This window comes from Phoca vitulina, unplaced genomic scaffold, assembly GCF_004348235.1.
Source record: "Phoca vitulina isolate PV1807 unplaced genomic scaffold, GSC_HSeal_1.0 scaffold14, whole genome shotgun sequence".
Classification (NCBI taxonomy): domain Eukaryota; kingdom Metazoa; phylum Chordata; class Mammalia; order Carnivora; family Phocidae; genus Phoca; species Phoca vitulina.
Genome location: NW_022589717.1, coordinates 20,595,563 through 20,621,603, shown reverse-complemented (window position 1 = coordinate 20,621,603; position 26,041 = coordinate 20,595,563). Strand labels below are relative to the sequence as shown.

Sequence of the window (26,041 nt, the reverse complement as noted above, 5' to 3'; positions counted from 1 at the left end):
GAATTTTGTGCATGGTCGGGACTAAGATTATGGAGATTAGTGTGTAAACAAGTTAACCAGGGAGTGAGCACCAGCCGGGGAGGAGAAGGGAGAGTCAGCAAGATCAGGCAGAAGGTGAGCAGCGGTGCCTCAACAGAAGCCTTAGCTGACTCTCCGAGGAGTTCCAAACGTTGGATTACCCTTCAGAACCACCCTGAATTGGGACAAAAGGGCTGGACTTCTCTACCCTCCTGTTGAACAGTCATTGGACGTGACCACCTGGGGGGAGGGCACGCCCTTGGCGAGGCCATTGTCTTGGGTCAGAGCAGTCCTGCTGGCCTCGGAGAGGTGAGGACTGCTGCAGCCTTCCTACAGCCCAGAGCCCTTCGCTCCTGCTGGGGATTCTGGTCCGCACATCCCAGCACCCGCCACAAGAACCCCGATCCTCGCAGTGCCCTGGACGTCCTTGTCTCAACATCGACATGGGAGAGGACAGGGAGGAAAAAAGGAGAGACTGCATAATTTTTAAAAATTCCCTTTGGATTGAACGAGTCTTAATATCAGAAGTACACCATATGAAATTGGAATTTGGTTTTTCTCTGTTAAAGTGACAGTTTTCTTAGATTAGTCTAAATTATAAACAAAGTGAGTTTTTTTATCTTTAATAGAATCTGCCTAGAAAAACAAAGTGTCTGTTTTGTCTTTATTAGGTCTTTGATTAGTTAAAGTTGAGATAACTATGTAACCCTCTGCACTTGCCTTTAAAATCTTGTTGCCACCTTGCCTAAATATAAAAGTATTAAGTTTTGGAATGACCTCTAATCCTACCTAGGTGTATTGTTTAAAGCCGTCTGATATTTCTGACAAACTTTTCAGAATTCAACTTCTAAATGAAGCCTTTTTGACTAATTAGGCTTGTTGATTTGGTATGTCAAATTACATGGGAAGCGTTGTCCAATAAGTGATGATAAACCTCCTTAGGTTGTACAGTGGGGTTGATTGCTATCACTGTTCCAGAAATTGTATAAAATTCCTAAGGATTTGATATGTCCTGGTATAATGTCATCACCTGTAATTCTAATTATTAAAGTGTTGTATGTCACTGAATTTCCTTGTCAATTGCATTATAATAACGATTACAGGTCTTTGATATCTTTAAGGTCACAAAACTAAACTGGGTGAGAATATCTGGAACTAATGGGAAAACTGCATTCAAACAGACTCTTGTTTGAAACATTGCTGATTCTCTAATGTTTGTTCTCCCAGATTTAAGGCTATCTATGACTTATAGAAATTTAGTAAAACATTCCTTTGTAAACAAATATAAAACATGTATCTTTATTTCCCTACCTGATCCCTCCAGAATTCAGAAACTCTCAGTGAGTATTCTTCTATTTCCATAGCAATGCATTTATTTGCATAAGTTTAATAAGAATCTGTTCTCCTTATGTCCGGACACAATTGGAAACATTGGTTATATTACCAAGGCTTTGGCCGGAATGTCCTATTTGAGGGAGATATGCATAGGCTCAGCTATGACCAGACAGCTTTAAGGAGCTAAGGTTGACTTGATGGAGCCAATAAAGTCCTTTGGAAAAACTGGCCTGATACCCTGCTTCCAGGGGTACCAGCAGCCTTCCGAGATTAGTAAAGAAGGTCACTTCCTAGCAAATGCAGGAAACTCTGGCTATTTTGGGAACCCCAAGAAGAAAGGAATTCACCCAAACCTCTAGGTACTATAGGTGAAATCCGATGGCAAGTATTTAGCTTGGCTTCTTAGCTTGGGAGGCTATTAGAAGTTCAATCTGAAATTTCTTATGAAAAGTTCCAGGAAAACAGATTTAAAAAACAAGCAAACAAACAAAAACCTATATGGCCAATCACTATTTTGCTGCACTTAGGTAAATAATTAGGCCAAGTTTGTAACAAACATTTTACAAACAAATTATTTTACAGACAAATTAGTCCTAATTTGGCTATCTTTGGAAAAGAAGGTGATTTTAGAGAAATGATGTTTCAGTAACACACCATTGTGGATGTTAGATTTTACTTCTGATTAACTGTTTGTGAGTGCTTATTGTTTGCCTATAAAACTGAGCTGGATTCTCAGTTCTGGTGTCCTCAAATATCTGGCCAAGACTCTCCACGCTAGTATTTCCAATTTTCTCCCATTCTCTTGACTTGGAATCACTGAGAAATAAAACTGCTCTTTTTCTTAAAGCCCTGCAAACTGAAACTAGACAGCTTGAGGTTAAACTTCAGAGAGGAACCACCACAATGGCCCATGTTCAGGCCATCTTCATGCCTGTTGCTGTATAAACCACTCAAAGATCCCCCAGAGACCTACAGATAATTGAGCAAGTTTATTCCAGCCATCCTGATCTGATGGATCTGCCACTGGGAAATCCAGACTTTGAGATGTTTATGGACAAGAACAGTTCCATGGATCAAAGACCATTAAGAGCTGGATGCCATGGTGACCCAGCAGCTATTGTCCACTGCTGAGAACACCAGAAATCAAACTGATCGCCCAAGGGAACAACTGGGCAGATCAAGCTACCAAGTTGGCAGCCTCTACAAAGATCCAAAACCCTCTATAATGGCTTTAGTACCAGACATAGACTTAACTAAAGTATCAACCTCAATATTCCTTGGAGGGCCTAAAAAGAGCCAAGGAATGGGGATTAAAACACCATGCCGGCACAAGGGCCAGCTGGAAATATAATGAATCCTTATCCCAGAACATCTTATGGGAGAAATATTTAACTGTATTCCCCAAAGCACCTATAATGGGTGAGATGCTACTCTTCAATGGATCCAGAAGTGTATTGCAGGTCCCACTCTTTAGAGAACTATTAAAAAAAAAAATGTGACATTTGTGCTAAAAACAATCCTAAGACCGGGCCCCTACCCATTCTAAAAGGTACACAACTCAGAGACCCCAAACCTGAAGAAGACTGGCAAGTAGATTTTACCAGGATATCAAAAACAACAGGTAATTTTTTGTATTTGCTAGCATTTATAGACAACTTTACAAATTGGGTTGAAGCTTTTCCTGTTCAGAGAAGGCCTCAGAAATTGTTAAAACACTTTCAGCAAGATCATCCAGAGTGACAGTGAGCTGGATTTGTGGCAGAAGTCACACAAGACGTGTCCACAGCCTTGGGCATTAATGGAAATTAAACTCCTTCCTGGAGACCCAAATAGACTGGAAAAACAGAATAAACATCAAAAAGAACCCTGCTTGGACCAGCAAGCCTCTGACGGACCTGTAACTACTGTTTAGGAGAGCTGGTCCAAAGAAATCCATGAACAAGTACAACAAGCTACTTGGTTACAACAAATCTCCCCTAAGCCCTAGATAAAATAGTATAAGAACTACAAACCAAAGTACGAAAATCCTGGTAAAAAAAAAAAAAAAAAGTAGAACATTGGGTTTCAACGTGGAACTAAAGATTTCTAAATGAGTGAGGAAAGTTTCCATTCCTCTAATCCTGATCTTTGCCCCATTTTAGCAGGAAGTAACCAGAATGGTCATTATCCCAATTCCCTCAAGAATGAGCAATAATCAAAAGACACTGGTAACCAAAGGGTTAACAGGGCAGATAAGCACAGCTGCAACTTCTACCCAGACCTTTTTCATTTGCCTTTAAATTTCCCTGACAGTCTCCTTCAGGGAGGTGGAGCTGAGGCTTGTCCTCCTGTCTCCTCGTCCCCTCCTTTGGCTGCCCCTAGAATCAACCCTTTCCTTGCATGCTCAGCGTCTCAGTGATTGTCTTTGCTGTGCATCAGGCAGATGGACTTGGGTTAGGTTACAAAAGAAGCTATCCTATACTTGATACTTGCACTGATTTGGGTTTTTATTATTTATTTATTTATTTATTTATTTATTTATTTATTTATTGCCTGGCACCTAGACTTCACAGTACGTGATTACTACTTCTCAATCTCTTATTCCTTCAATCAACAAATACTTTTATGTACCTGCTGTGCACCAGTTCTTGACATCAGTGGCTATCAGGGGTCAATATTGCAAGCTCCTTGCTCTCATGCAGCTTAATCATGTTATCCACAAATGCAGAATTACAAACAGATTTAATATGGCTTGAGGAGCATAGGAAAAAGGCTTTCTGAAGAAGATAGACTTAAACCACAAAGAAGGAGGAAAACCAGAGGATGTGTGGCAAGTGGACAAAATGAGAAATAGTCACGGGATTTTGCCACATGGAGGTTACTAATGACCTCACACAGAATGGTGTTGATGTTTTTAAAGTGGAAGCCAGACTGGAGTGTTCTAAGAGGGAGTGAGTGGGAGAATAAGTCATGTAGATAGCAGGAAAAAACAAAAACCCCACTTTCAGGAAGCTTGGTAGGGAAGAACAGAAGAACAGTAGAAAGAATGTTACCTGGATGGGGAGGGTCAGAGGACAAAATTAAAAACCTAGTAGCTTCGTTGTTTGTCATCTCTGGTCCCTACCCCCATCTCTGCCTATAATGAAAATAGCACATGGACAACATAGTTGCCCAGAGTGAGTGGTGCTTGGACAGGAACCAAAATTACACTCATACAGGAATATTCATTGGGTGAAACTTAATATATGCAAAAAAGTTCTAATATAGAAAAACCATCCTTTGGACAAAGCAGTAGCTTTATGAAATATAGTGTCTCTTTCATTTACAATGGAATTTACCTGTTTCAATTTAAAATATTTTTTAAAATAATTTCTAGACACACTGGACCATCATAATTAGCTAAACATTTTGTTTCAAATTTACTATCTCTTAATATCCAATTATATGAACAAATTGGCCTAATCTGTGCTAATGAGGTGTACTAGCATTCCACTTTGTGGATTATATAGACCCATGGCCTTTCACTGGCTGATTAAATTAAATATTTAAAGAGAATATTAATGCTTTCAAGCCAACAGCAGATTATTTCTGCTCTGGGACTCAGTGCAGCTGCTGCTGAAATGCATAAGACAGGTATCTGCAACACAGTAAAATAAAATAATTTGAGGATAATATTGTACACATATATTCCCCTTGAAGCCATATTTATCACTACAGTTTTGGACACATCTATTTTCATTGACATCAGCAAGTCTAGCATTTACATTAATTGCATAAGAAAGCACATTACCATTTTAATTACAGGAAAAGATTAGTCTGCCCTGTGCTTAAATGGACACCTCTAATATTTGAAAAAATAGACTTGAAGGGGCGCCTGGGTGGCTCAGTTTGTTAAGTATCCGACTTGGGCTCAGGTCAAGATCTCAGGGTCCTGGGATTGAGCCCCATCCCCTCTGCACTCAGCTCAGCAAGGAGTCTGCTGTTCCCCCTCTCTCGCTATGCCCTCCCCCCTCTTTTTTTCTCTCTCAAATAAATAAATAAAATCTTAAAAAAATAAAAGATATGAAATTAAGTAGCTAACATTACACCCACCCAGGGCAGGCATCCTTAACTAAAAGCCACAAAGAAAGCGCCCAATTCCAAGTGTTAAATAGATTAATTCACAGAAATATCTGGGGTATTTTCTCTGCTACTGTTTCTCTTGACATTCTCGCCTCTGGCTACTATATATTTTTCTACAAAGAAAATATTTAGGAAACAGCATGTCTAATAAACTCAGAGGGAGCCACTGTTGATCAGATATGGAAACCACATTCTAAAAAAAAATGGAAGGAAGCCAACGTGCACACCCGGTTGTGGTATGTGGGACCCACTGACTAGAAACAGATTTTAAAAGCTGTTCAAGTTCGTCAGCCTGGATGCTAATCTTTTTCCTCAAGAACTGAGCTGAAGAAAAATGCCAGGGTTATTTTGGAAGCACCGAATTACAAGATCTGGAATAAGCTGCTTCATCAGACAGGCAGCTAGAAAATCCTATTTGCAAAATAGCTCCCACTAGCTTCTTTTATGTCCGAAGTGAGACTCAATTTTGGCTAGAAAATGCACGCCTGTCAGCGGTAAGGAAGAGGAATGGTGGCTCCCCCCTCCCCCCATCAGAAACACCGTTGCCTGGATGAATGGACCGCGGGAGCGCAATGTCTTCCACGCGCAGAACTGACCCGGGTACAGTCGCTGTCTCCCAGTCCTAAAGAACAATCTCTTTGAGGCACCCGGGGAGAGTATCCCGACCAGCTGGTTTGAAGCGGGCAGCGGGGGCTGCACAGTGGCCGACTACCCCTCCGGGCACGAAGGTCAGTAAGGTAGCGAGGTTAAAGGCACAAAGGAGCGGGGTCTCCGGGCGCTGGGGCATTTCTAGGCGGTCCCCGGAGCCAGCCGAGGAGACGCTTGGGACGCAGGCAGAGCAGAAGGTGGGCAGAGCCCTCTCTCCCCGCTGCTTTTACCTGCCACAGCTGAAGCATGGCCACTGGCTCTTGCTGAGTCCGCGCCTCGCTCCCGACTGGACAGCAGCCTCCTCCTCCCCAGCCTGCACTTGCAGTTGAGCCGGCGCTCTTCGGACAGGGTACTCTGCGGGCATCCCAGCGTCAAGGTCCCATGGCTGGGACTTCTCCGCGCCCCGCTGGGACGCCCCGGCAGTTTGTCGCGGCGCTCGCCTACGTGCTCCTGAGCTGCCCAGTGCTACGGGGACAGGTACCCTCGCCTGGGACTGAACCCCACCCTGCGCTCTACATGCCCACCTGGGGCGCTCTGGCCCGCGGTAGCCCCGACGGCCCCAGCGTCCTGATCGCCAACCCGGGACTCCGGGTTCCCGTGGGCCGCTCGCTTTGGCTCGATCCGCTCCGGGACCTGGTGATTCGAGTGCAGCCCGGGCACTGGTGCGAGGTGACGGTGCTGGACGCCCTGCCGCTGAGCCACGGTGCGCTCTCCCCTAGCCGCTTCCCCTGCGCCTTCCGGCCCCGCCAAGTCCAGTACACTCACTTCGGCTCCCGAAGCCCGGGACGCGCGCGGGTGCGGCTGCAGCTGCGCTACCACGCCCCGACTTACACGCTGGCACTGCCCTTCACGCTGGCTGTGGACGTGGTCTTCCCCCCGCCGGAGCTGGTGACGCGCAACAGGCCTTTGTTGGTGGAGAAGGCGCGGGGCTGGAGCCAAGCCATCGACAGGAGAGTGCTGGACTTCGCCTCCCTGGGGAACGGAGCCTCTACTACCAGCAGGTGCCGGCTCACCCTTTTTCCTCCCCAGGGCGGCCCACCGCCCAAGTATGGGCGTTTGGTGGACGCCATGGGGGCCCCTCTCCCCAGGGGCAAGAGCGTAGACTGTGAGGCTTTTGTCAGAGCTGGGGTGCGCTACCAGCATACCGCCACCACCCCGTCGCCGAATCGGGACTATGTGTCCTTGATGGCGGAGCTGCTAGGGCCAGAAGACAGAGGCACTGGGTCAGAGGAGGTGCTGCTCCGCGAGCACTTCCAGCTGCTGGTGAGCATCCGCGACGGAGTAGAGAACACTGCACCTAGGCCCAGCTTTGTGGCCCTGATGATGATGGAGGTCAGTCAGTTCTTGCTAACAGCCCTGACCCCTGACTCACTGGCTGCGGAGGACACGGAGTCTGACCCTGATGACCTGGTCTTCAACATTCTCAATGCCCCCACAACCACGCCAGGGCACCAGGGATACGTGGTCAGCACTGACGACCCCCTGGGTCTTCCAGTCTCTTTCTTCACCCAGCAGGAGCTGCGGGAACTGAAAATTGCCTATCAGCCCCCGACAGAGAAATTAGATTCAGAGCACCTCTTCCAGCTGGAGCTGGAGGTGGTGGACGGAGATGGCGCCACCTCAGACCCCTTTGCCTTCATGGTGATAATGAAGCCCATGAACACCCTGGCCCCAGTGGCTGGATATAACCAGGGACTACTGCTATTTGAAGGTCAGTTAAAGCCCCTGTCCAGCACCCACAGCCTTCAGATCAGTGATAATGATAACCGAGAGGAGGTGATAGTAACTGCAGTAAGGGGCTTGAGACACGGGCAGCTGGTGGTGCTTGGGGCACCTGCTGGGCGCAAGCATTTCACACCAGAGGACCTGGTAGCAGGGCGAGTGGTGTACCAGCATGATGGCAGCAACACCTACAGTGACAATATCATTTTCCGGATGGAGGATGGGCACCACCAGGTGGAATTCCTCTTCCCTGTCACCATAATACCTGTTGATGATGAACCACCGAAGGTCAAGGCCAACACCGGGCTCTCAGTTACAGAAGGACAGGTGGTCCAGATTTCCCCCTTTGTCCTGAGTGCTACTGATATTGACTCTGATGACTCAACCATCCATTTTGTGCTGGAGGACCAGCCTCTAGAAGAAAAAAAGGAAGAAAGAGGGTGGGATCTGGTCCCTGGTTCCTCTTACTCAACTCAGCACCTGGGAGAGATGCTGCTGCGGCAGGCTGAACCACCTCTGACCCCTGAAGATGAAGACTGGTATTATGTGGAAAAAGAAGGACTTTATGAGAAGGTGGTGACTGAGTGGCTTCAGCAAGACATCATGGAAGGGAAACTCTTCTACCGCCATCTTGGACCCCATAGCCCTCAACCTGTAATGATCCAGCTGACTTTCCATGTACAGGATGACCATGACCCACCCAATCTATCCAACCAGCACTTCTTCACCATCACGGTCCAACCAGTGGATCTGCAGAGTCCAGAACTATTTCCAGGAACTACCTTAGAAATGACCGTGCACCAGTACCAACTCACTCACTTCCAGAAGAAATTCCTCCAATATATTGACCAGGACTCAGATGACCAGAACCTGTGGTACACCTTACTGACACCCCCAACTGACACAGATGACAACCACCGAGTCCGAGCTGGAGAAATTGTGCTCACTGATTCGCCAGATACGCCCATCATGCGCTTCACCCAGGCCCAGGTAAATCTCCAAAAAGTTGCCTACCAGCCCCCACAGAAGAAACTGGGTATTGTACCACGGGTTGTGCAGTTCACCTACCAAGTGGAGGATGCTGCAGGCAACAGTGTACCTGGCATATTCACATTATTCCTGAAGCCTGTGGACAACCAGCCTCCAGAAGTCACCAACAGAGGCTTTACTGTCTTAGAAGGAGGAAATTTTATCCTCAGCAGTAATGAACTGGATGTCATAGACCCTGACACAGATGTTGACCAGATTGTCTTCATGTTAGTCTGGGGTCCCCAACATGGACACCTGCACTACTTAAATAAACATATGGTTCCAGGGGAACTTTTCATGCAAGCTGACATTATTAATGGGAGTGTCTCTTACCAGCACAGCAGAGACCAGATTACCAATGACACCTTCCATCTGGAGGTAAGTGACAGGGTGCACCACATACCCATCACCGTCCAGATTTCCGTGCATCCCACTACTGACAAAACTCCCAGGATCTCTATTACAGGTAGTCCATTATTAGATGTTTCCTTAGATGTACTAGAGAGCAGAGTCACTGAGATCACCATGGGCATCATACATGGCAAAAAGAAGGGCGCAGGTGACTTGATGCTGTCTTTCATTATGGAGGATAGCCCAAAATTGGGTACTCTTCTAGTGAATGGCTTACCTGCAGAACGATTCACCCAAGAGGACCTCATCAGTGGGACAGTAGTCTACGTCCACACTGGGGGTGAAGTTGGTTTCCAGAAACAACATGATACCTTCAGCCTCACCCTCTCCAAGGATTCTTATCAATGGGTGGTGGGAGACAGCATAGTGGAGAGAGTGCAGGTGCAAGTGGTTGTGCTGCCTGTGGACAATGTGGCACCCACAGTCTTGGTGGGGGAGTTCTATATTGTTGATGAAGGCGGGAAGAGTCCCTTGACCTTACGACATCTCAATATTGAAGATGTGGACACACCCCAAGATGAAATCCTATGCACAGTTACTGGTCAGCCAGCCTCTGGCTACCTGGAAAACATTGCACTGGCTCCTGGCTCAAAAGAATCACGGGCTGGTAGTCCCATCAGTGCTTTCTCCATCAGAGATGTCCAAGCGAGGCATATCAATTATGTACAGAGTATTCACAAGGGGGTAGAGCCACAAAAAGATCAATTCACCTTTCATTGTTCTGATGGCATCAACTTCTCCCCAAATGTCTTCTTCCCTATAATCATTTTACCCACCAATGATGAGCAGCCTGAACTTTTTGCCGGTGAGTTTGTGGTATTAGAGGGGATGAGCCTGGTCATAGACACCCCACTGCTCAATGGAGCAGATGCTGACTTGCCACCAAATGAACTTCACTTTCAGCTCACAGCCCTCCCTCAGCATGGCCGAATCGTACAGCAGCTGGCCACAGGCAGCCAGCCCATCCACAGCTTCACCTTACAGGAGATCCAGGAGGCCTCCACTATTGTGTATGAACATGATGACTCTGAAACCACAGAGGATAGTTTTGAGGTCTGGCTGAGTGATGGCAAGCACACCACCCACAGGAAGGTACCCATTATGGTGATCCTGGTGGATGATGAAACCCCTCAACTGACCACCAATGATGGGCTGGAGGTAGAGACTGGACACACCAAGGTCATCACAAATTGGGTCCTTAAGGCCACAGATCTTGACTCCAATGAAAAGAGCCTCAGTTTTGTTCTCCGTTCAGGGCCTCAACAGGGGCTTCTACAGCGGCTGAGAAAACCCAGAGGGGAAGTGAGAAATAACCTCACCCTAGGAATGAACTTCACCCAGGATGAGATTGACAGAAGCCTCATCTGTTACACCCACACAGGCCAAGATGGAGTCCTTGACATTATCAAGTTTGATGTGACTGATGGGATTAACCCTTTGATAGACCGCTACTTCTACATCACTATTGACAGCTTAGACAGGGTCTTCCCTGAGGTGGTTAGCAAAGGGCTTACCCTGACAGAAGGTGACAGAGTGACCCTTACCACCAATCTGCTTAGCACCAGTGACATCAACAGCTCTAATGAACAGCTTCACTTCAGGATCACACGGGCTCCTAGCATGGGGCACTTAGAGAGCTCTGACCACCCTGGGAAGCCCATTGCCTCTTTCACTCAGCTTCAGTTGGCTAGCAACAAAATATTCTATGTCCACACTTCAAATGATGAGATAAAGACGGACAGCTTTGAGTTTCACGTGACTGATGGACTCAACCCTGTGTTCCAAACCTTCAGGATCTTCATCACAGATGTGGATGATAAGAAACCTATCTTGACCATCCATAAGCTAATACTGCAGGAAGGGGAAAGCAAACACATCACTCCCTTTGAGTTGACAGTGGAAGACAAGGATACTCCAGATGATCTTCTCCTCTTTACTGTCACCCAGCTCCCCATCCATGGTAGGATTTTGTACAATGGCAGTCATTCTGTGACCACCTTCACCAAGCGGGACCTGAATGATAACCTGATTAGCTACTGGCACGATGGCAGTGAGACGACTGAGGACAGTCTCTCCTTGACTGTGACAGATGGCACTCATGCTGATTTCTATGTCTTCCCAGACACTGTCCTAGAGACACACAAACCTCAGGTAATGAGGATCCACATAAGTTCTCTAGACAACAGGCTCCCCCAGATTGCCACTAACAGAGGTGCATCAGCCTTGAAGCGCCTTCACACTGGACACATGAGCTTCCTGATTACCAACAGGTCTCTGAGGGCAGAGGATCAAGACGGTTTCCATGGGCTCCTGAAGTATGAAGTGACCAGAGGACCAGAGCATGGCTTCATTATCAACACTGGCCTTGGAAACCAGAGCACGCAAGTGTTTCTGCAAGGTTAGTAATGATATTCCCAATACCTCAGTCCCTCTCCATGAGCAGATCAGGTCTCCCAATTCTGAATAAAATTTTCCCAACCTCAGCCCATTGACAGACAGATCTTGATTCTAATGAAATACGGTGGAATATGAGATTATTCTGATAACAAAAAAGGGCAACTAGTCCTTTTCTAGCCATTTCATCAGGATGCCCATTTAACAGGAACTCTCGGACATCCAGTAAGGCTGGTAGTTATGCCCTAAAATTGCAGAATGCAGGTGGACAGTTTCTGTTTCTGAAATATCATCGTAAGATATGATTACATTAATTTTGATATTATCAGTTTAATTTCAAAGAATGACATACCTAGGAACTGTTTTCATAGTTTATCAGTAAATTTAGATTTCTGAAGATGATATTTTGTACTTAGATTTTGGAGATAAATATTACACTGCACATTTTATTGTACTATTCAAATGTAACTTCTGCATCTAAAAAAAAAGCATAGAACTAAATTTTCCTAAGTTTGTGGAGGGATATGTTTTAAAGATCTTTTTAAAAATACATTTGTCATTATTACTAATGGTGAACTTGAGGCAGGTTCCTCTGTTTTCCCAGGTAAAGTGACACCTGCTGTCTGTGGCAGCTCTTTACATTGTCTTAAAACTTTTTCATGTAGCTTTACGCATGAAATGTGAAGAGATACATGGAATTTTTCTACATGTGATACATATATACCTAAATGCAATCTTAGAGTAAAACTTATGAAGGGTGTTTAAAAAATAGTTTGGTTACATTTTCAGAATCGCTTCTAAAGCCAATGAAATCATGTGGTTTTATAAGAATTATCTTTCTAAATAAATACCCCCAAAATGCAAATTGTCTTTAATATACTAATAATTATCAATACAAAAAACACAATTACAGACCAAGTGACAAATTCTCAAAAATCCAAGAGAATAGGCAATAAAAAATCATTTTATTCCCATTTTCTTTTTTCTAAGAATGCAGCAGTTATTCTTGTTTAAATTCATTTTGACTAAGAGTTAATGAATAACCACCATCATGCCAAGCTCCAGGCTTGTGCAGAAGACCTAAACCAGATAGACTCAATTTTCCATAGAGGATGTTGTAAAACATGCATCACTAGAATGTCTTTCTTGTTGGGGATGATCCTACAGATCATACACATAGCACGGTAACAAAATTTTAAATAATGTTCTATTTTTCCCAGTGTAACTTTAAGAAAAAATTAGATTCACATTCACTTAATCATTTTTTTAAAGTTAGATTTGTAGGCATTTAATTATTTTAAAATTTCTTTATTGTAGTATTTCCATGCCTTAACCCATTGAAGTTCCTAACATACTCATTTTCTATTGTGCCAATATGATGAGTGATACTTGGTCTTTTATTAGCTGACATTGATGAAAGGAGGATCTGTTACGTCTTGAATGAAGGCAGCAAAGAAACAAAGGATATCTTCTACTTCTCTGTTGAAGACAATGGTAAGTCAGCATTGAAACCTTAAAAGGGAGCCTTGGTTATTTAAAATCAATATGAAACTGAAAAAAATTAAATTATTTACACAGTAATCACGATCGGTGTATGTCAGAGTACCAACAAATGAATTCTTTTTGCTCTATTTGCAATCCTATGCCAAATGATTCTTGACAAATCACTGTTTTGGAAGGGGAAGCAATGAGGAATTTCAATAATGAGATGTGAAGTTTTTTACCTGACCTAGATTATGTGTGACATCCTATAGGCAAGTCAATCTCTTCCGGTGGTTCTGAGAATCTGATTGGTGGTTTCTGTCATTCTGGAACAAATTAGAAAGCCCACCTTTAGATTTTGTGAGGATTTTCAGCCCCAGAACTGAATCTTAGTGGCTCCTTGATCTCCAAATTGTAATCTTCCTGGATGGGGTGAAAAATAGGTTGACCAGCATAGAGGAAAACTTGCTCTAAAAATTGCCTGCGTACGCTGCACCTGTATCTGTTTACTCTGTCCTCAAAGTAGCATAATGGGAAGCGACGAGCTAATGGAAGGCGCTCTACTCAGCTAGGAATGGGCTGATGATGTTGTCAAAGAAAAATTACTTTGCAGTATGACAGAATAATTGCAAAACTTATGTCCGTGTGCTGCTTGCCACTCGATAACCTTTCAGTATAAATCATTACTCCTTCCTAGTAAGTAACATGCCAATCGTGTTCCAATTTTCTTCCTCAATCGTGTGCCATCATTCAGGACTGTTTTGGAAAACAGTCTTATATGAAGGCTGTGTAGTATACTGAGTTTGAATCCCAGCCCACCCTATGTGACCTTCAAAAAAGTAACCTGGTCCTCTCTGTGACTGATTTCACTCATGTATAAAATGGTGGTCTTCATACCACTTCCAAAGGGCTGCCAAGAGGATTAAGTGAGATAATATATGTAAAGCATTTGGCACAAAGTAGATGCTCATTAATAATGAGTCACCCTCTCCACCTCTGATGAGACAAACTGCAGTGGAAACCCCTGACACCTCCTCTCTATCTTCTCACTTCAAGTTTAAAATCTGATCTTTCCTTCATTCTCCAAGTTCCCAAGGACCAAAGTCACTAAAAAGATGAAGATACATTTAAGCCTTCCAAACTGACTCACTAACGTAAAGCACATGTGAGGTTCAAATAGTTTATAGTGACTATTTTTCTTTCTGTTTTCTAGAAGGATGATATTCTAAAAAGATGTGTATCTGACTTGGACACTATACTTTCTGGGGGACATCAGAAACAAGAGTCAGTCTGTGATGATAAATGTGAATTTTATATTGCTACCATTCTTGAGTACTTTCTGTGGACCAGGCCATGCTTACATACATTGTGACTTCTGATCCTCACTGTAAAATAAGAGGTAAACATTATGATGCCCATTTTAAAATGAAGGCACCAAGGTTGACTAACTGGACTGAAGTCATGCAGGTAATAAACAGGTGAACTGAAATCAAACCCAGATATTGCAGATTCCAAAGCTAAGGTTCTTAAGCACGATTGCTACACTACCTCTGTTCATTAAGCCAAAACCATGGACAAAAGTCAGGGAATAAGGCAAAGACAGCACTTTCTCACCTCACAAAGAAGCCCCTAGTAAATTAAAGTGATAATAATAACCAAACATGGACTCCAAAATATTTGAGGACACATTTGTTCATAGTTGGATGTCCATACGCTGATTCAATATTTATGCAGTTATTTGTTCCCTGGATTTTTTTGTTGTTTTCTGAGTATCCTGCACAGAGCCGTATCTGCCCATTTTGACCATTCTTGGGATAGCTCACAACTGTTGAATTACTCGCTTAAACATTTTCGTGTCAGGTATTTTCAAATTTTATAAATTTATTTCTCTACAAGAGCCAACTTGAACTTTTCTTTTAAAATATCCCAGTTGCGGGGGGGTGGGGGGCGGGCGCCTGGGTGGCTCAGTTGGTTAAGTGTCTGCCTTCAGCTCAGGTCATGATCCAGGATCCTGGGTCCGAGCCCCACCTCAAGCTCCCCACTTGGCGGAGAGCCTGCTTCTCCCTCTCCCTCTCCCTCCACCTGCCGCTATCCCTGCTGTGCTGTCTCTCTCTCTGTGTCAAATAAATAAATAAATTCTTTAAAAATATATATTAAAAAATAATAAAAAATAAAATATCCCAATTTTTAAAATATTTCCCAAATGGAATGTTGAATAAATTTACAATTTATTAATATTTTTATCTTGACAGCATACAGCACTAGCAGAAAGTACTGCTTCCAGTTATTTAAGCTTTTGGAATTGGATACACTTCTAAGGATGCATTTTTTACCAATGGGCTGAAGTAGAATTTGTTGTTGGTGTTGGTGGTGGTGGTGGTACCAACTTTCAAGGCATTAAAAGAAGACTGTGCCCTACCGCCAGGACTATGTATTAGGCACATCCTCAGATGAGCTCAGGGGTCTTAAAGGTGGACGTATCGGCAATATGACTCCAGAGCTGCAATTTATTAGAACCCCAAGCTTGATAGCAGGAAGGTTTCCAATCCACAGGCTCTGAAACCAGGTTGTCTGCACTCGAACTCCAGTGCCACCATTTAGTGGTTGTGTATCTTTGAGAAACTGTGCTTTAGTTTGCTCCTCTGTGAATTGGAGATGATTATAGTGTGTATCTCACAGGATTATTATGAGGATTTCATTGGTTTCCCATTGCTGCTACAATGAATTACCACAAATTTAGTGGCTTAAAACAACCCAGACTGACAAGTCTGTCGTTCAGAAGTCCAAAGTGGTTCTTACTGGGCTAACATCAAGGTTTGGGCAAGGCTCCCTTCCTTTCTCTAGGGGAGAACCCATGTCCTTGCCCTTTCTAGCTTCTAGGAACTGTCCCATTCTTCCATATTCAAAGCCAGAAGTGTCCAGTCTTTCTCGTGTTGTTTCACTCTGGCCCCAACTCTCCTGCCTCCCTCTTTCCCTACAAGAATCCCTGTGATTACATCGGGCTCACCTGGATAATCCAGGATGCTGTCCCCATCTCAGAATCTTTAATCACACCTGCAGAGTCCCTTTTTCCATGTGATACATGCACAGGTTCTGGGAATGAAGATATGGACATCTTTAGGGGGCCATCATCCTAAGTACCGCAAGCATTAAAGAAACAACGTGCACGAGGCACTGAAGAGAGCCTGTGCACAAAGCAAGCACACGGTAGAATTATCAGCGGAGATACCAAGTGTTGTATTTCTCTTTTTTCAGGTAAAAAGAAAAGTAACAATTTATTCCTGAAAATCTATAGTTAGATCTGTTGATTATATAAAAATTTCAACTTTTTTTTTTAAGATTTTATTTATTTATTTGACAGAGAGACAGTACAGGCAGGGGGAGCGGCGGGTAGAGGGAGAAGCAGGCTCCCCTCTGAGCCGAGCAGGGAGCCCAACGTGGGGCTCGATTCCCGGACCCCGGGGATCATGACCGTAGGCAGACGCTTAACCTACTGAGCCACCCAGGAACCCCCCAAAATTCAACTTTTAAACTATTATGGTGAATTATCTTATTGGGGTATTGCCTGGAACTCTTGGCTTCTCATCTTTTTCTCTGCCCACTTATAAACTGATTTCGTATTTATTAGAAGCCCACTAAGAAAAAAAAAAGTCCACTAAGGAGACAAAGGAAGAAGAGGAAGTAACTCAGATCCACTGTTCTAGGCTTTGCCACTGCACGCTGAGCCAGGGCGCACAGGAATACCTTGCCTATCCACATCCCGTTTCCTGTAGCAATTGTGCCTTTTTCTTTTTGCTCTGCTATAGTTAAATGAAGTAACATATGCCAAAAATATAATAGGATACCCACCATCCATCAATTCCCCAATAAATACGAGTTTTCTTTTCTTCTTTGCTCTCCAATAGTTATGCGCATACCTATACTTGTGTACACAGCTGAACTGGGAATTCAAATGGAAATTGTTTACAATGTACCTAGTTTGTGTGTTCCATCTGTTTCTGCATCATCAATTTTGAGTAACTCAGACTAAGGCCATTGCCGTCTCTTTTATAACATTGGTGGTAAATTTCATTACGTTCAAGTTTATCGTGAAAGCCACTGGTAAAATAGGGAATGCATTTTAGATTTCTAAAGCTCTGAACTGTACCAATTAAGCATACTGTCAAGTTCATCCATCTTCCTCTCTGTAAGTCATTATACTCATAGATTTGTCTTGAAATTTTGCGTATCTCTACTATATGTAATGCTGAATGGATCTGTTCTACTTGCCATATAATAACATAACCTTAAATTTATATAGCACTTAATATTTCTACAAAGTGTTTTTATAGATGTTATTCCAATTGACCTTTACTATAACTTGTAAGACAGAAATTATCATCTCAGATTTTAAGATGTAGAAGTGGGCTTGAAGAATTAAAATGATCCATACAAAGGAACCATCAGAAACATTAAGTCAATACTTTCTAATAAGCCACACTAAATGATTATATGGGAGTGAGACAATTTTAGTTTGGGGATGTGTTACAGATATTTCACATTCTCCTTAAGACCTGAAACAAATTGTTTTATTTCCTCTTAAATTATTCAGTGTCTAAAACCAATCTGATTAACACTATGAATTTTGATATTTGAATTTTTTTTTTTAATTTAACCTGATACATGCCTCATGGTCCCTATGAGTACCAGTTTTCCTTGTAGGTGAAGTGTCTTTTTTTTTTAAGATTTTATTTATTTATTTGAGAGGGAGAATGAGAGAGGGAGAGAGAGAGAGAGAGCATGGGAGGGGGGAGGGTCAGAGGGAGAAGCAGACTCCCTGCTGAGCAGGGAGCCCGATGTGGGACTCAATCCTGGGACTCCAAGATCATGACCTGAGCCGAAGGCAGTTGCTTAACCAACTGAGCCACCCAGGTGCCCTGAAGTGTCTTTTTTAAGCAAGTTATGAAAGTAAAGTAAGAACAACAAAAAGGTTTTTTTAGGACCAGTGATAGAACTAACGTAAGTCCAGTAAGTCTGCCCATGCAGTTAAGGTAATAACAAACTTGTTGAGGGCTTTAACTCTCTAGAACACATCTAAGAATTCAAGAGCAAGGCAGAAAATGTCTCTGAATAGTTAACTCAAAATCTGTGGCCCGATATTTTCACACTTGACTCAAAGAAGCCCTTAGTTGGAGTCTATTTACTCTTATTTCCCAAACAATTCTAATTTTATTTTAAAGAAAAACAGTGGTAAGAAGAGAGTCGGGGTTAAAATCAGAGACCTACAGGATGCAGAAGAGATAGATAAAAATGAGCAGCCAAAGAATTCAAATTCAGGAGAAACCAAGAGGCAATGTAGTGAAGAGACAAATGTAGTGAAGAGACAAAACGTTCAACATATTTCTATAATACGGCAGAAGTGTAACTGCAGTAAGATTATAAAACGTTTTGCAAGTCGTCAGGATGATGTCATAATAAACCCATAGATAATATGGAAAGAGGTTCCCAATGTATTGTTAAAAAGAAAACCAAGTAGAAAACTGTGTAAAGTTGTAAAGGACGTTCACATTTTCATGTATACATGCTTATATATATTTGCACAGGAAAAAGTCTAAAGTATATGTAGCAAGATGTTAAAAATGGTTTATAATGGCAGTGATGGATTTTAAGTTGTTTTTATTTCTTTTGATTTTCTTTACATTTTCTTGTGTAAATGCTTTACAATGACCATTATTATCAGAAAAAAAAAAAGCAATTTCCACTTAAGAAAAAAGAACACTGGACTACGTCACAACCAACTCGGTTCAATAATATTGATTTAAATGGCTAAACATGTTATTCTGGTTTATAAATAATTCAAAAATGTCCCCCTTAATAATGTCATAGATTTAAAAATCCAAACAAAGGAGAATCAGGGTGGGTTCTTCTCAGGCAGGAAGGAATCAACAATTATACTTGTTGCTGACCCTTTCCCTCATGAGTCCTTCCTCCTTGTATCTATTATTCCTTCATACCATGACCAGAAATGAATTGTTAACTCTCGGGCAAGCTATAAGCAAGGCAGGTCCAGAGGTACCGGAGCAGACAGCTAGAGGGACAGGCAAGGCTCACCACCAGTGTCCCCATGCTCAATCTGTGGAAGAATTAGTTCAGAGTCACGAGGTATAGGAAAAAGCTAGAACGTTGGGTGGGCTCATACTGTGGTAAGCAAAACTTTATGTCATCCCCTTTCCTTTGTGAAATATGCCAGGTAATCTTCCCTTTGTGTCATTTGTGATTTAATTTGGTTTTCTCACTTTCATGCTGAAACCATCGGTTCTTTCTAGAAAAATGGAAGAGGTACTTCTATTTGGATCACCTTACAAGCTGTCTAGACAGTCACCTCAGCCATATATCCTATCTCTGTTTGGAGGCCATACCTGGAGTATATCGGCCCTACAGTAATATTTTGCTACAAAGTAATTCTTTTAGAAATGGTGACACCTTTTCACAACCTCCACTATTGAGTCATTTTTAGGCACGCATTCGACAAACGGGAAAATGGTAAGGAACAATATTGAAAACTACCTTCATGGCACACTATTTAAGCCTTGTTTTTAGCATTGCTAATTATACTTCCAGCTGAAAGCTTTAAGTCTACAATTCTGCATTAAAATACCTGACTGTATAGGTATTTTTAACATAAATAGCCTAAAATTTTTTAAATGGCTTGTAATTCCTCCACCAGATAACTTGCTATAAACATTTTTTAAAAATAAATACATGTACATAGTTAAAGAATCATAATAATTAAACTGTGCATTGATATCTAATCCCTTTCCTTCTGTTTTCTTTCAAAAAGAAAATTAATCACATAGCAGAAAATAGATGTATATCCTTTTTATTTACACAAAAGAGATTACTTTTTTATGCTCGGCTCTGAGCCTTGCCTTCTTTTGTTTAATGTACATCTAGGTTATATCCAGACATATACTGAACTAGCACAAACAGATCTACCTTATCTGCTTTATCCTTTTTTAGACAGCTACATAATATTTTTTATGGCTATATAAAAAAAAATTGTTCTTACATATATGTGGCTATATTTTTTTCTCACTCATTTTCAATGCTGCCATGAACTTACTCTTGGCCTACAGTTGTGAATGCATACCTTTTCTTAGCAGTGAAAATGCTGACTTAACCTGGGTATTTGCATGTCTAAAATATTCTAACTTTTCCCTAAATTCATAGTTGCTTCAGACATACAAGGCTTTCTCATACGAGGGTACCAAGACAGACATGTAGTTCAGATAGAAAATGTGAAAGCAGTTTATTCCAAAATTAACTATGAATCCTTAGAAGTTAAAAAGTATGAGCAAAGGAAAAAAAAAAAAAAAAAACAAGCAAAGCCTTTTCTGCTGGTAGGTGCTCCCAGAAACCCCCCAGATTTCTTGCTTCCTTGTCTCTGCCAAGGCTGACTCTGGAGGAGTCTCTAATTTTGGTGTTTTTAAGGTCTGTCATGCTGAACTTGCAAGGATTAAGTCTGCAATTTAGAATTAAGTCTGAAGTCACAGGTATAGTGAACTGCCCCAAGATGGTCAGCTTCTCTGAGTACAGATCAAAAGAAGTTTTGCTAACTTCTAGCTCACTAGCTCACTAGTCACGACCTCACTAGGGGTCGTGAGGACCACCGCACGGTGACAATGAGAGAGACGGGCAACCTCATCCATTTACATGACACCCGGCAGAGCTGAGTCTAAGTCACAACATTTTATAAAACATTGTATATCAGTGCTGGGTGCTTGACTATTAAACCTCCTACTTCTAGATAAGTCCCACACCTTATTTTTTGACATCGGCTTGCCCATGCTTAAGAAACATAGCTGCTTTTTCATATACTTTAATAACAAGTAGAATTCCTTACTTAGTTTCCACATAGAAAATTAGGTGGGGATTTGAGATAAAAGTTTTCCAGATATTGAGGTAAAAGTGAAATAATTTTCAGATGATTTTCTCAGTTCTCCATTTTATTCTGTTGGTGCTAAAACATCCCTAATGTTTTCGGCCACATTTTTTAAAACTAAAAATAATATGTGCACAAACAGTACAAATATTCAAATAGTACAAAATAGTGTAAAGAGTACAATATTCAAATAGTACCAAAGAGTATAAAATAAAAAGCGAAGTTCTCTCCTGTTCCCATCCATAGTCCTATCCCACATGAAACCAAAAATTGTTTTTACATAAGCAAATGTTAGCATACACACATACGTCTTGCTGTAATTATGTCTTCCATTAATGTTTAAAGTCCTGGAGGTCTGGGAGATAGCAGATAAAAATTTTATTTACTTATTGTCTGATTTTTAATCTTTATGTAAATGGAAGCTATTTAGAATTGTATTCTGGGCTGTGTGTGCCAGGCAAAGAAAAAGAGGAGATAATCTGGCTAATTAAGTTGATATGCTCAATCAAATCATATAATCCTGATCATAATCTGTGTTAGAATTGACATGCTCCCCAACAACACCTGGTATATGATAGGTGCTCAAATCATGGTGGTTGAATAACAGGATAAATACAAATTCATGAAAAAAATGACCAAATCTCAAATCCATTTTATGATTTGTAGAGGCTGTATGCTTAGTTATAGTTGTGATTCAAAAAATAATATTGATCCTAGTTGTGGATAATTTGGGAAGAAACTTCAAAATTAAAAAATTTTGATGATTAAAAAATTATGATCCACAGCAAATAACCTCAAAGAAAAATGGCTTTGGTCTCCTTATCTTTGAGTATTTGTATGAAAGCATTTTGTTCATATTTTTCTCCCCATAAAATAAAACACAGGCTTATTATTTAACCAAAATCTATTTTTTAAACAGTGCAATTCTATGTATAAAAATAGGAAGCCAAGTTGAGCATGTAGTAACCTAGGAAAGCTCTGGTACAAGAAAATAATCACACTTCACAAAGATGATTAATGAAAGGAGAAAATGTTTTTGAAAGCAAAGAAATACTATGAATGATGCTCTTTTAGTATTCTCGACTGGTAAATCAATGCCTACTATATTCAGGGAGTGTCTCATTTAGATCACATTAATGTGTATCTCTTGCTTTTCATTTTCCAGTTGCTAAATAACCTCATTACCACATACATCAATTTAAGAAACGCTTTCTTGCTTGAAAAGAGAATTTATTGCTTAAAAACAGCAAAGCTGTTTTTACCTTGTGTTATGTAAACAGGCTCTTAAATAATCACTTCAGGGATCTAGACAACCTCAGGATTAGGTCCTAAATTCTGTGTACATAATACATGTACCTAATAAATAATTATAAGTAAACAAATACATATGTGTATATATGAACATATATATATTAGTTTATGAGGTAGAGATGAACACACAGAGCTCTCTACAATGAGAAAAATATTTTGACTCATTTGGAATGGCTAGTTAACATGTACCCATCTTCTTGATGATAAAGTAAAATAGTCTGACTTCAAATTCAGGCTCATCATTTATTGAACATCTGTCTTGTCCCAGGTGTTATACTAGACATTTAAGTACCTCACCTCTCATTTAATCTCCACAGTACCATCATGAGATAGATATTATCCCCCATTTTATAGATTAAAAAAAGCTAAGTCTTGGTGACATTGAGTGAAATTATTATTAATGTTATTAGCACTTGAACATTCTAAGGAGTCATATGGAAGGATAAGACCATCGCAAAATCCTAATCCTTATGAAATTAAGTCAGTATTAAAATTATCCTTACATATTGATCGACTCTTTGTCCAAAAATTACATGGTTCTCAGGACGCCTGGGTGGCTCAGTCAGGTAAGCGTCTGCGTTCAGCTCAGGTCCTGATCCCAGGGTCCTGGGATCGAGTCCCACATTGGGCTCCTTGCTCAGCGAGAATCCTGCTTCTCCCTCTGTGTGCTGCTCCCCCTGCTTGTGCTTGCTTGCTCTCTCTCTCTCTCTCTGACAAATAAATAAATAAAATCTTTAAAAAAAATTACATGTTTCTCTGGAATGCAGAAGATATTTAAAGCAGAAATTATAGGAAATATTTGGAAGGAAAGGAAGGCAAGAAGCACAAATGACTGGATGCCGTTGCCACGTTTAGGAATCAGAAATCACTGTTTCAATTTAGGTCGGATGACTCATCTGTAGTTTTGAATGACTAGGGTCACTGAAGACAATAATCTTAATAGAAAAATTATCTACAGATCGCGTTCTGACCGAGCTTCAAATAAGTCGGGCTGCCGGGCATTTTGTTCATCATTGTCTATCAGGACACAGACACATTGTCTCCATGTATGATAGTGATTCAGACTTTCCTAAAGTAATTTACAAAAAGTGGGAATGAATATGCATATATCCATCTGCACACTCTCAGACCAAATTTATAAGAAACTGACAGAGAAACAAAACATATGTAAGAAGCTCAGAATGTGTATCAAACCCTGACCTCATTAGCAGGAAACCAGGTGGTAAAATATGCTAAACATACGTGGTGCTTAACCCGGTCAGGTTTCCGAGGCTGTGCCCTCGCAGTAGCACAAAACCAGAAAGTCAGTAGCAGTGTGATTTCTGCCCCTTGAAATCTCAAGCCAAGCTCAAGGGTAAGGGATAACTGCTAAAATGATCAAGGATCACAGTGTTTTGTTCGTTAGGTGTGTTATTAGAATGTTGTGCATTAGAAGGTGTGCAAGGAGAATGTTTGGCTTTCATGTTCTTTTTTGACAATAGATTACGAAAGTGAACATGGGAATGTATTGTTCCGCTGGGTGGCATAAGCAGAGGGACCCTTGGAGCCTCCAAATCATTGTTAGTGATGCCTTTGGTATTCCGGTTTTCGGCTTTGACTTTCTTCTTCTTTCTACCTCTTGTTTCACCTTCTATCCTCATTTTCTTCCTCATTTGCTTTTTTTTTTTTTATGTTATGTTAGTCACCATTCATTACATCATTAGTTTTTGATGTAGTGTTCCATGATTCATTGTTTGCGTATAACACCCAGTGCTCCATTCAGTGCATGCCTTCTTTAATACCCATCACCAGGCTAACCCATCCCCCCTCCCCCCTCCCCTCCAGAACCCTCAGTTTGTTTCTCAGAGTCCATAGTCTCTCATGGTTCGTCTCCCCCTCCTTTCCCCCCCTTCAATTATCCCTTCTATCTTCTTTTATTTTTCTAACATATAATGTATTTGTTTCAGAGGTACAGGTCTGTGATTCAACAGTCTTGCACAATTCACAGCACTCACCATAACACATACCCTCCCCAATGTCTATCACCCAGCCACCTCATCCCTCTCACCCCCCACCACTCCAGCAACCCTCAGTTTGTTTCCTGAGATTAAGTGAGATTATATGATACTTGTCTTTCTCTGATTGACTTATTTCGCTTAGCATAATACCCTCTAGTTCCATCCACGTCGTTGTAAATGGCAAGATTTCAGGGGTTTTTGATGGCTGCATAATATTCCATTGTGTGTGTGTGTGTGTGTGTGTGTGTGTGTGTGTGTGTGTGTGTGTATGTGTGTGTGTGTATATATATATCACATCTTGATGGACATCTTGGCTCTTTCCATAGTTTGGCTATTGTGGACATTGCTGCTATAAACATCGGGGTGCACGTACCCCTTTGGATCACTACATTTGTGTCTTTGGGGTAAATACCCAGTAGTGCAATTGCTGGGTCGTAGGGTAGCTCTATTTTCAACTTTTTGAGGAAACTCCATACTGTTTTCCAGAATGGCTGCATCAGCTTGCATTCCCACCAACAGTGTAAGAGGGTTCCCCTTTCTCTGCATCCTCGCCGTCTGTCATTTCCTGACTTGTTAATTTTAGCCATTCTGACTGCTGTGAGGTGGTATCTCATTGAGGTTTTGATTTGGATTTCCCTGATGCCGAGTGATGTTGAGCACTTTTTCATGTGTCTGTTGGCCATTTGGATGTCTTCTTTGGGAAAATATCTGTTCATGTCTTCTGCCCATTTCTTGATTGGATCATTTGTTCTTTGGGTGTTGAGTTTGATAAGTTCTTTATAGATTTTGGATACTAGCCCTTTATCTGATGTGTCATTTGCAAATATCTTCTCCCATTCTGTCAGTTGTCTTTTGGTTTTGTTGACTGTTTCCTTTGCTGTGCAAAAGCTTTTTATGTTGATGAAGTCCCAATAGTTCATTTTTGCCCTTGCTTCCCTTGCCTTTGGCGAGAAGAAGTTGCTGCGGCTGAGGTGGAAGAGGTTACTGCCTGTGTTCTCCTCTAGGATTTTGATGGATTCCTGTCTCACATTGAGGTGTTTCATCCATTTTGAGTCTATTTTTGTGTGTGGTGTAAGGAAATGGTCCAGTTTCATTCTTCTGCATGTGGCTTTCCAATTTTCCCAACACCATTTGTTGAAGAGACTGTCTTTTTTCCATTGGATATTCTTTCCTGCTTTGTCGAAGATTAGTTGACCATAGGCTTGAGGGTCCATTTCTGGGCTCTCTATTCTGTTCCACTGATCTATGTGTCTGTTTTTGTGCCAGTACCATGCTGTCTTGATGATGACAGCTTTGCAATAGAGCTGGAAGTCCGAAATTGTGATGCCACCAGCTTTGCTTTGCTTTTTCAACACTCCTCTGGCTATTCGGGGTCTTTTCTGGTTCCATACAAATTTTAGGATTATTTGTTCCATTTCTTTGAAAAAAGTGGATGGTATTTTGATAAGGATTTCATTAAATATGTAGATTGCTCTAGGTAGCATAGACATTTTCACAATATTTGTCCTTCTAATCCATGAGCATGAAACATTTTTCCATTTCTTTGTGTCCTCCTAAATTTCTTTCATGAGTATTTTATAGTTTTCTGAGTACAGATTCTTTGCCTCTTTTGTTAGATTTATTCCTAGGTATCTTATGGTTTTGGGTGCAGTTGTAAGTGGGATCAACTCCT

At 41.6% G+C, this 26,041-nt stretch overlaps 1 protein-coding gene across 1 annotated transcript in view; it reads left to right on the top strand.

Annotated features, from left to right (window-relative positions):
• The first annotated feature begins 6,483 nt into the window (after positions 1-6,483).
• FREM3 (FRAS1 related extracellular matrix 3) overlaps positions 6,484-26,041 on the top strand; it is an 82,065-nt gene continuing 62,507 nt past the window's right edge. The window contains exons 1-2 of the mRNA XM_032412914.1: positions 6,484-11,662; positions 13,063-13,152. Coding sequence (XP_032268805.1) covers positions 6,484-11,662; positions 13,063-13,152 — 5,269 coding nt within the window. The remainder of the gene's footprint in view (positions 11,663-13,062; positions 13,153-26,041) is intronic.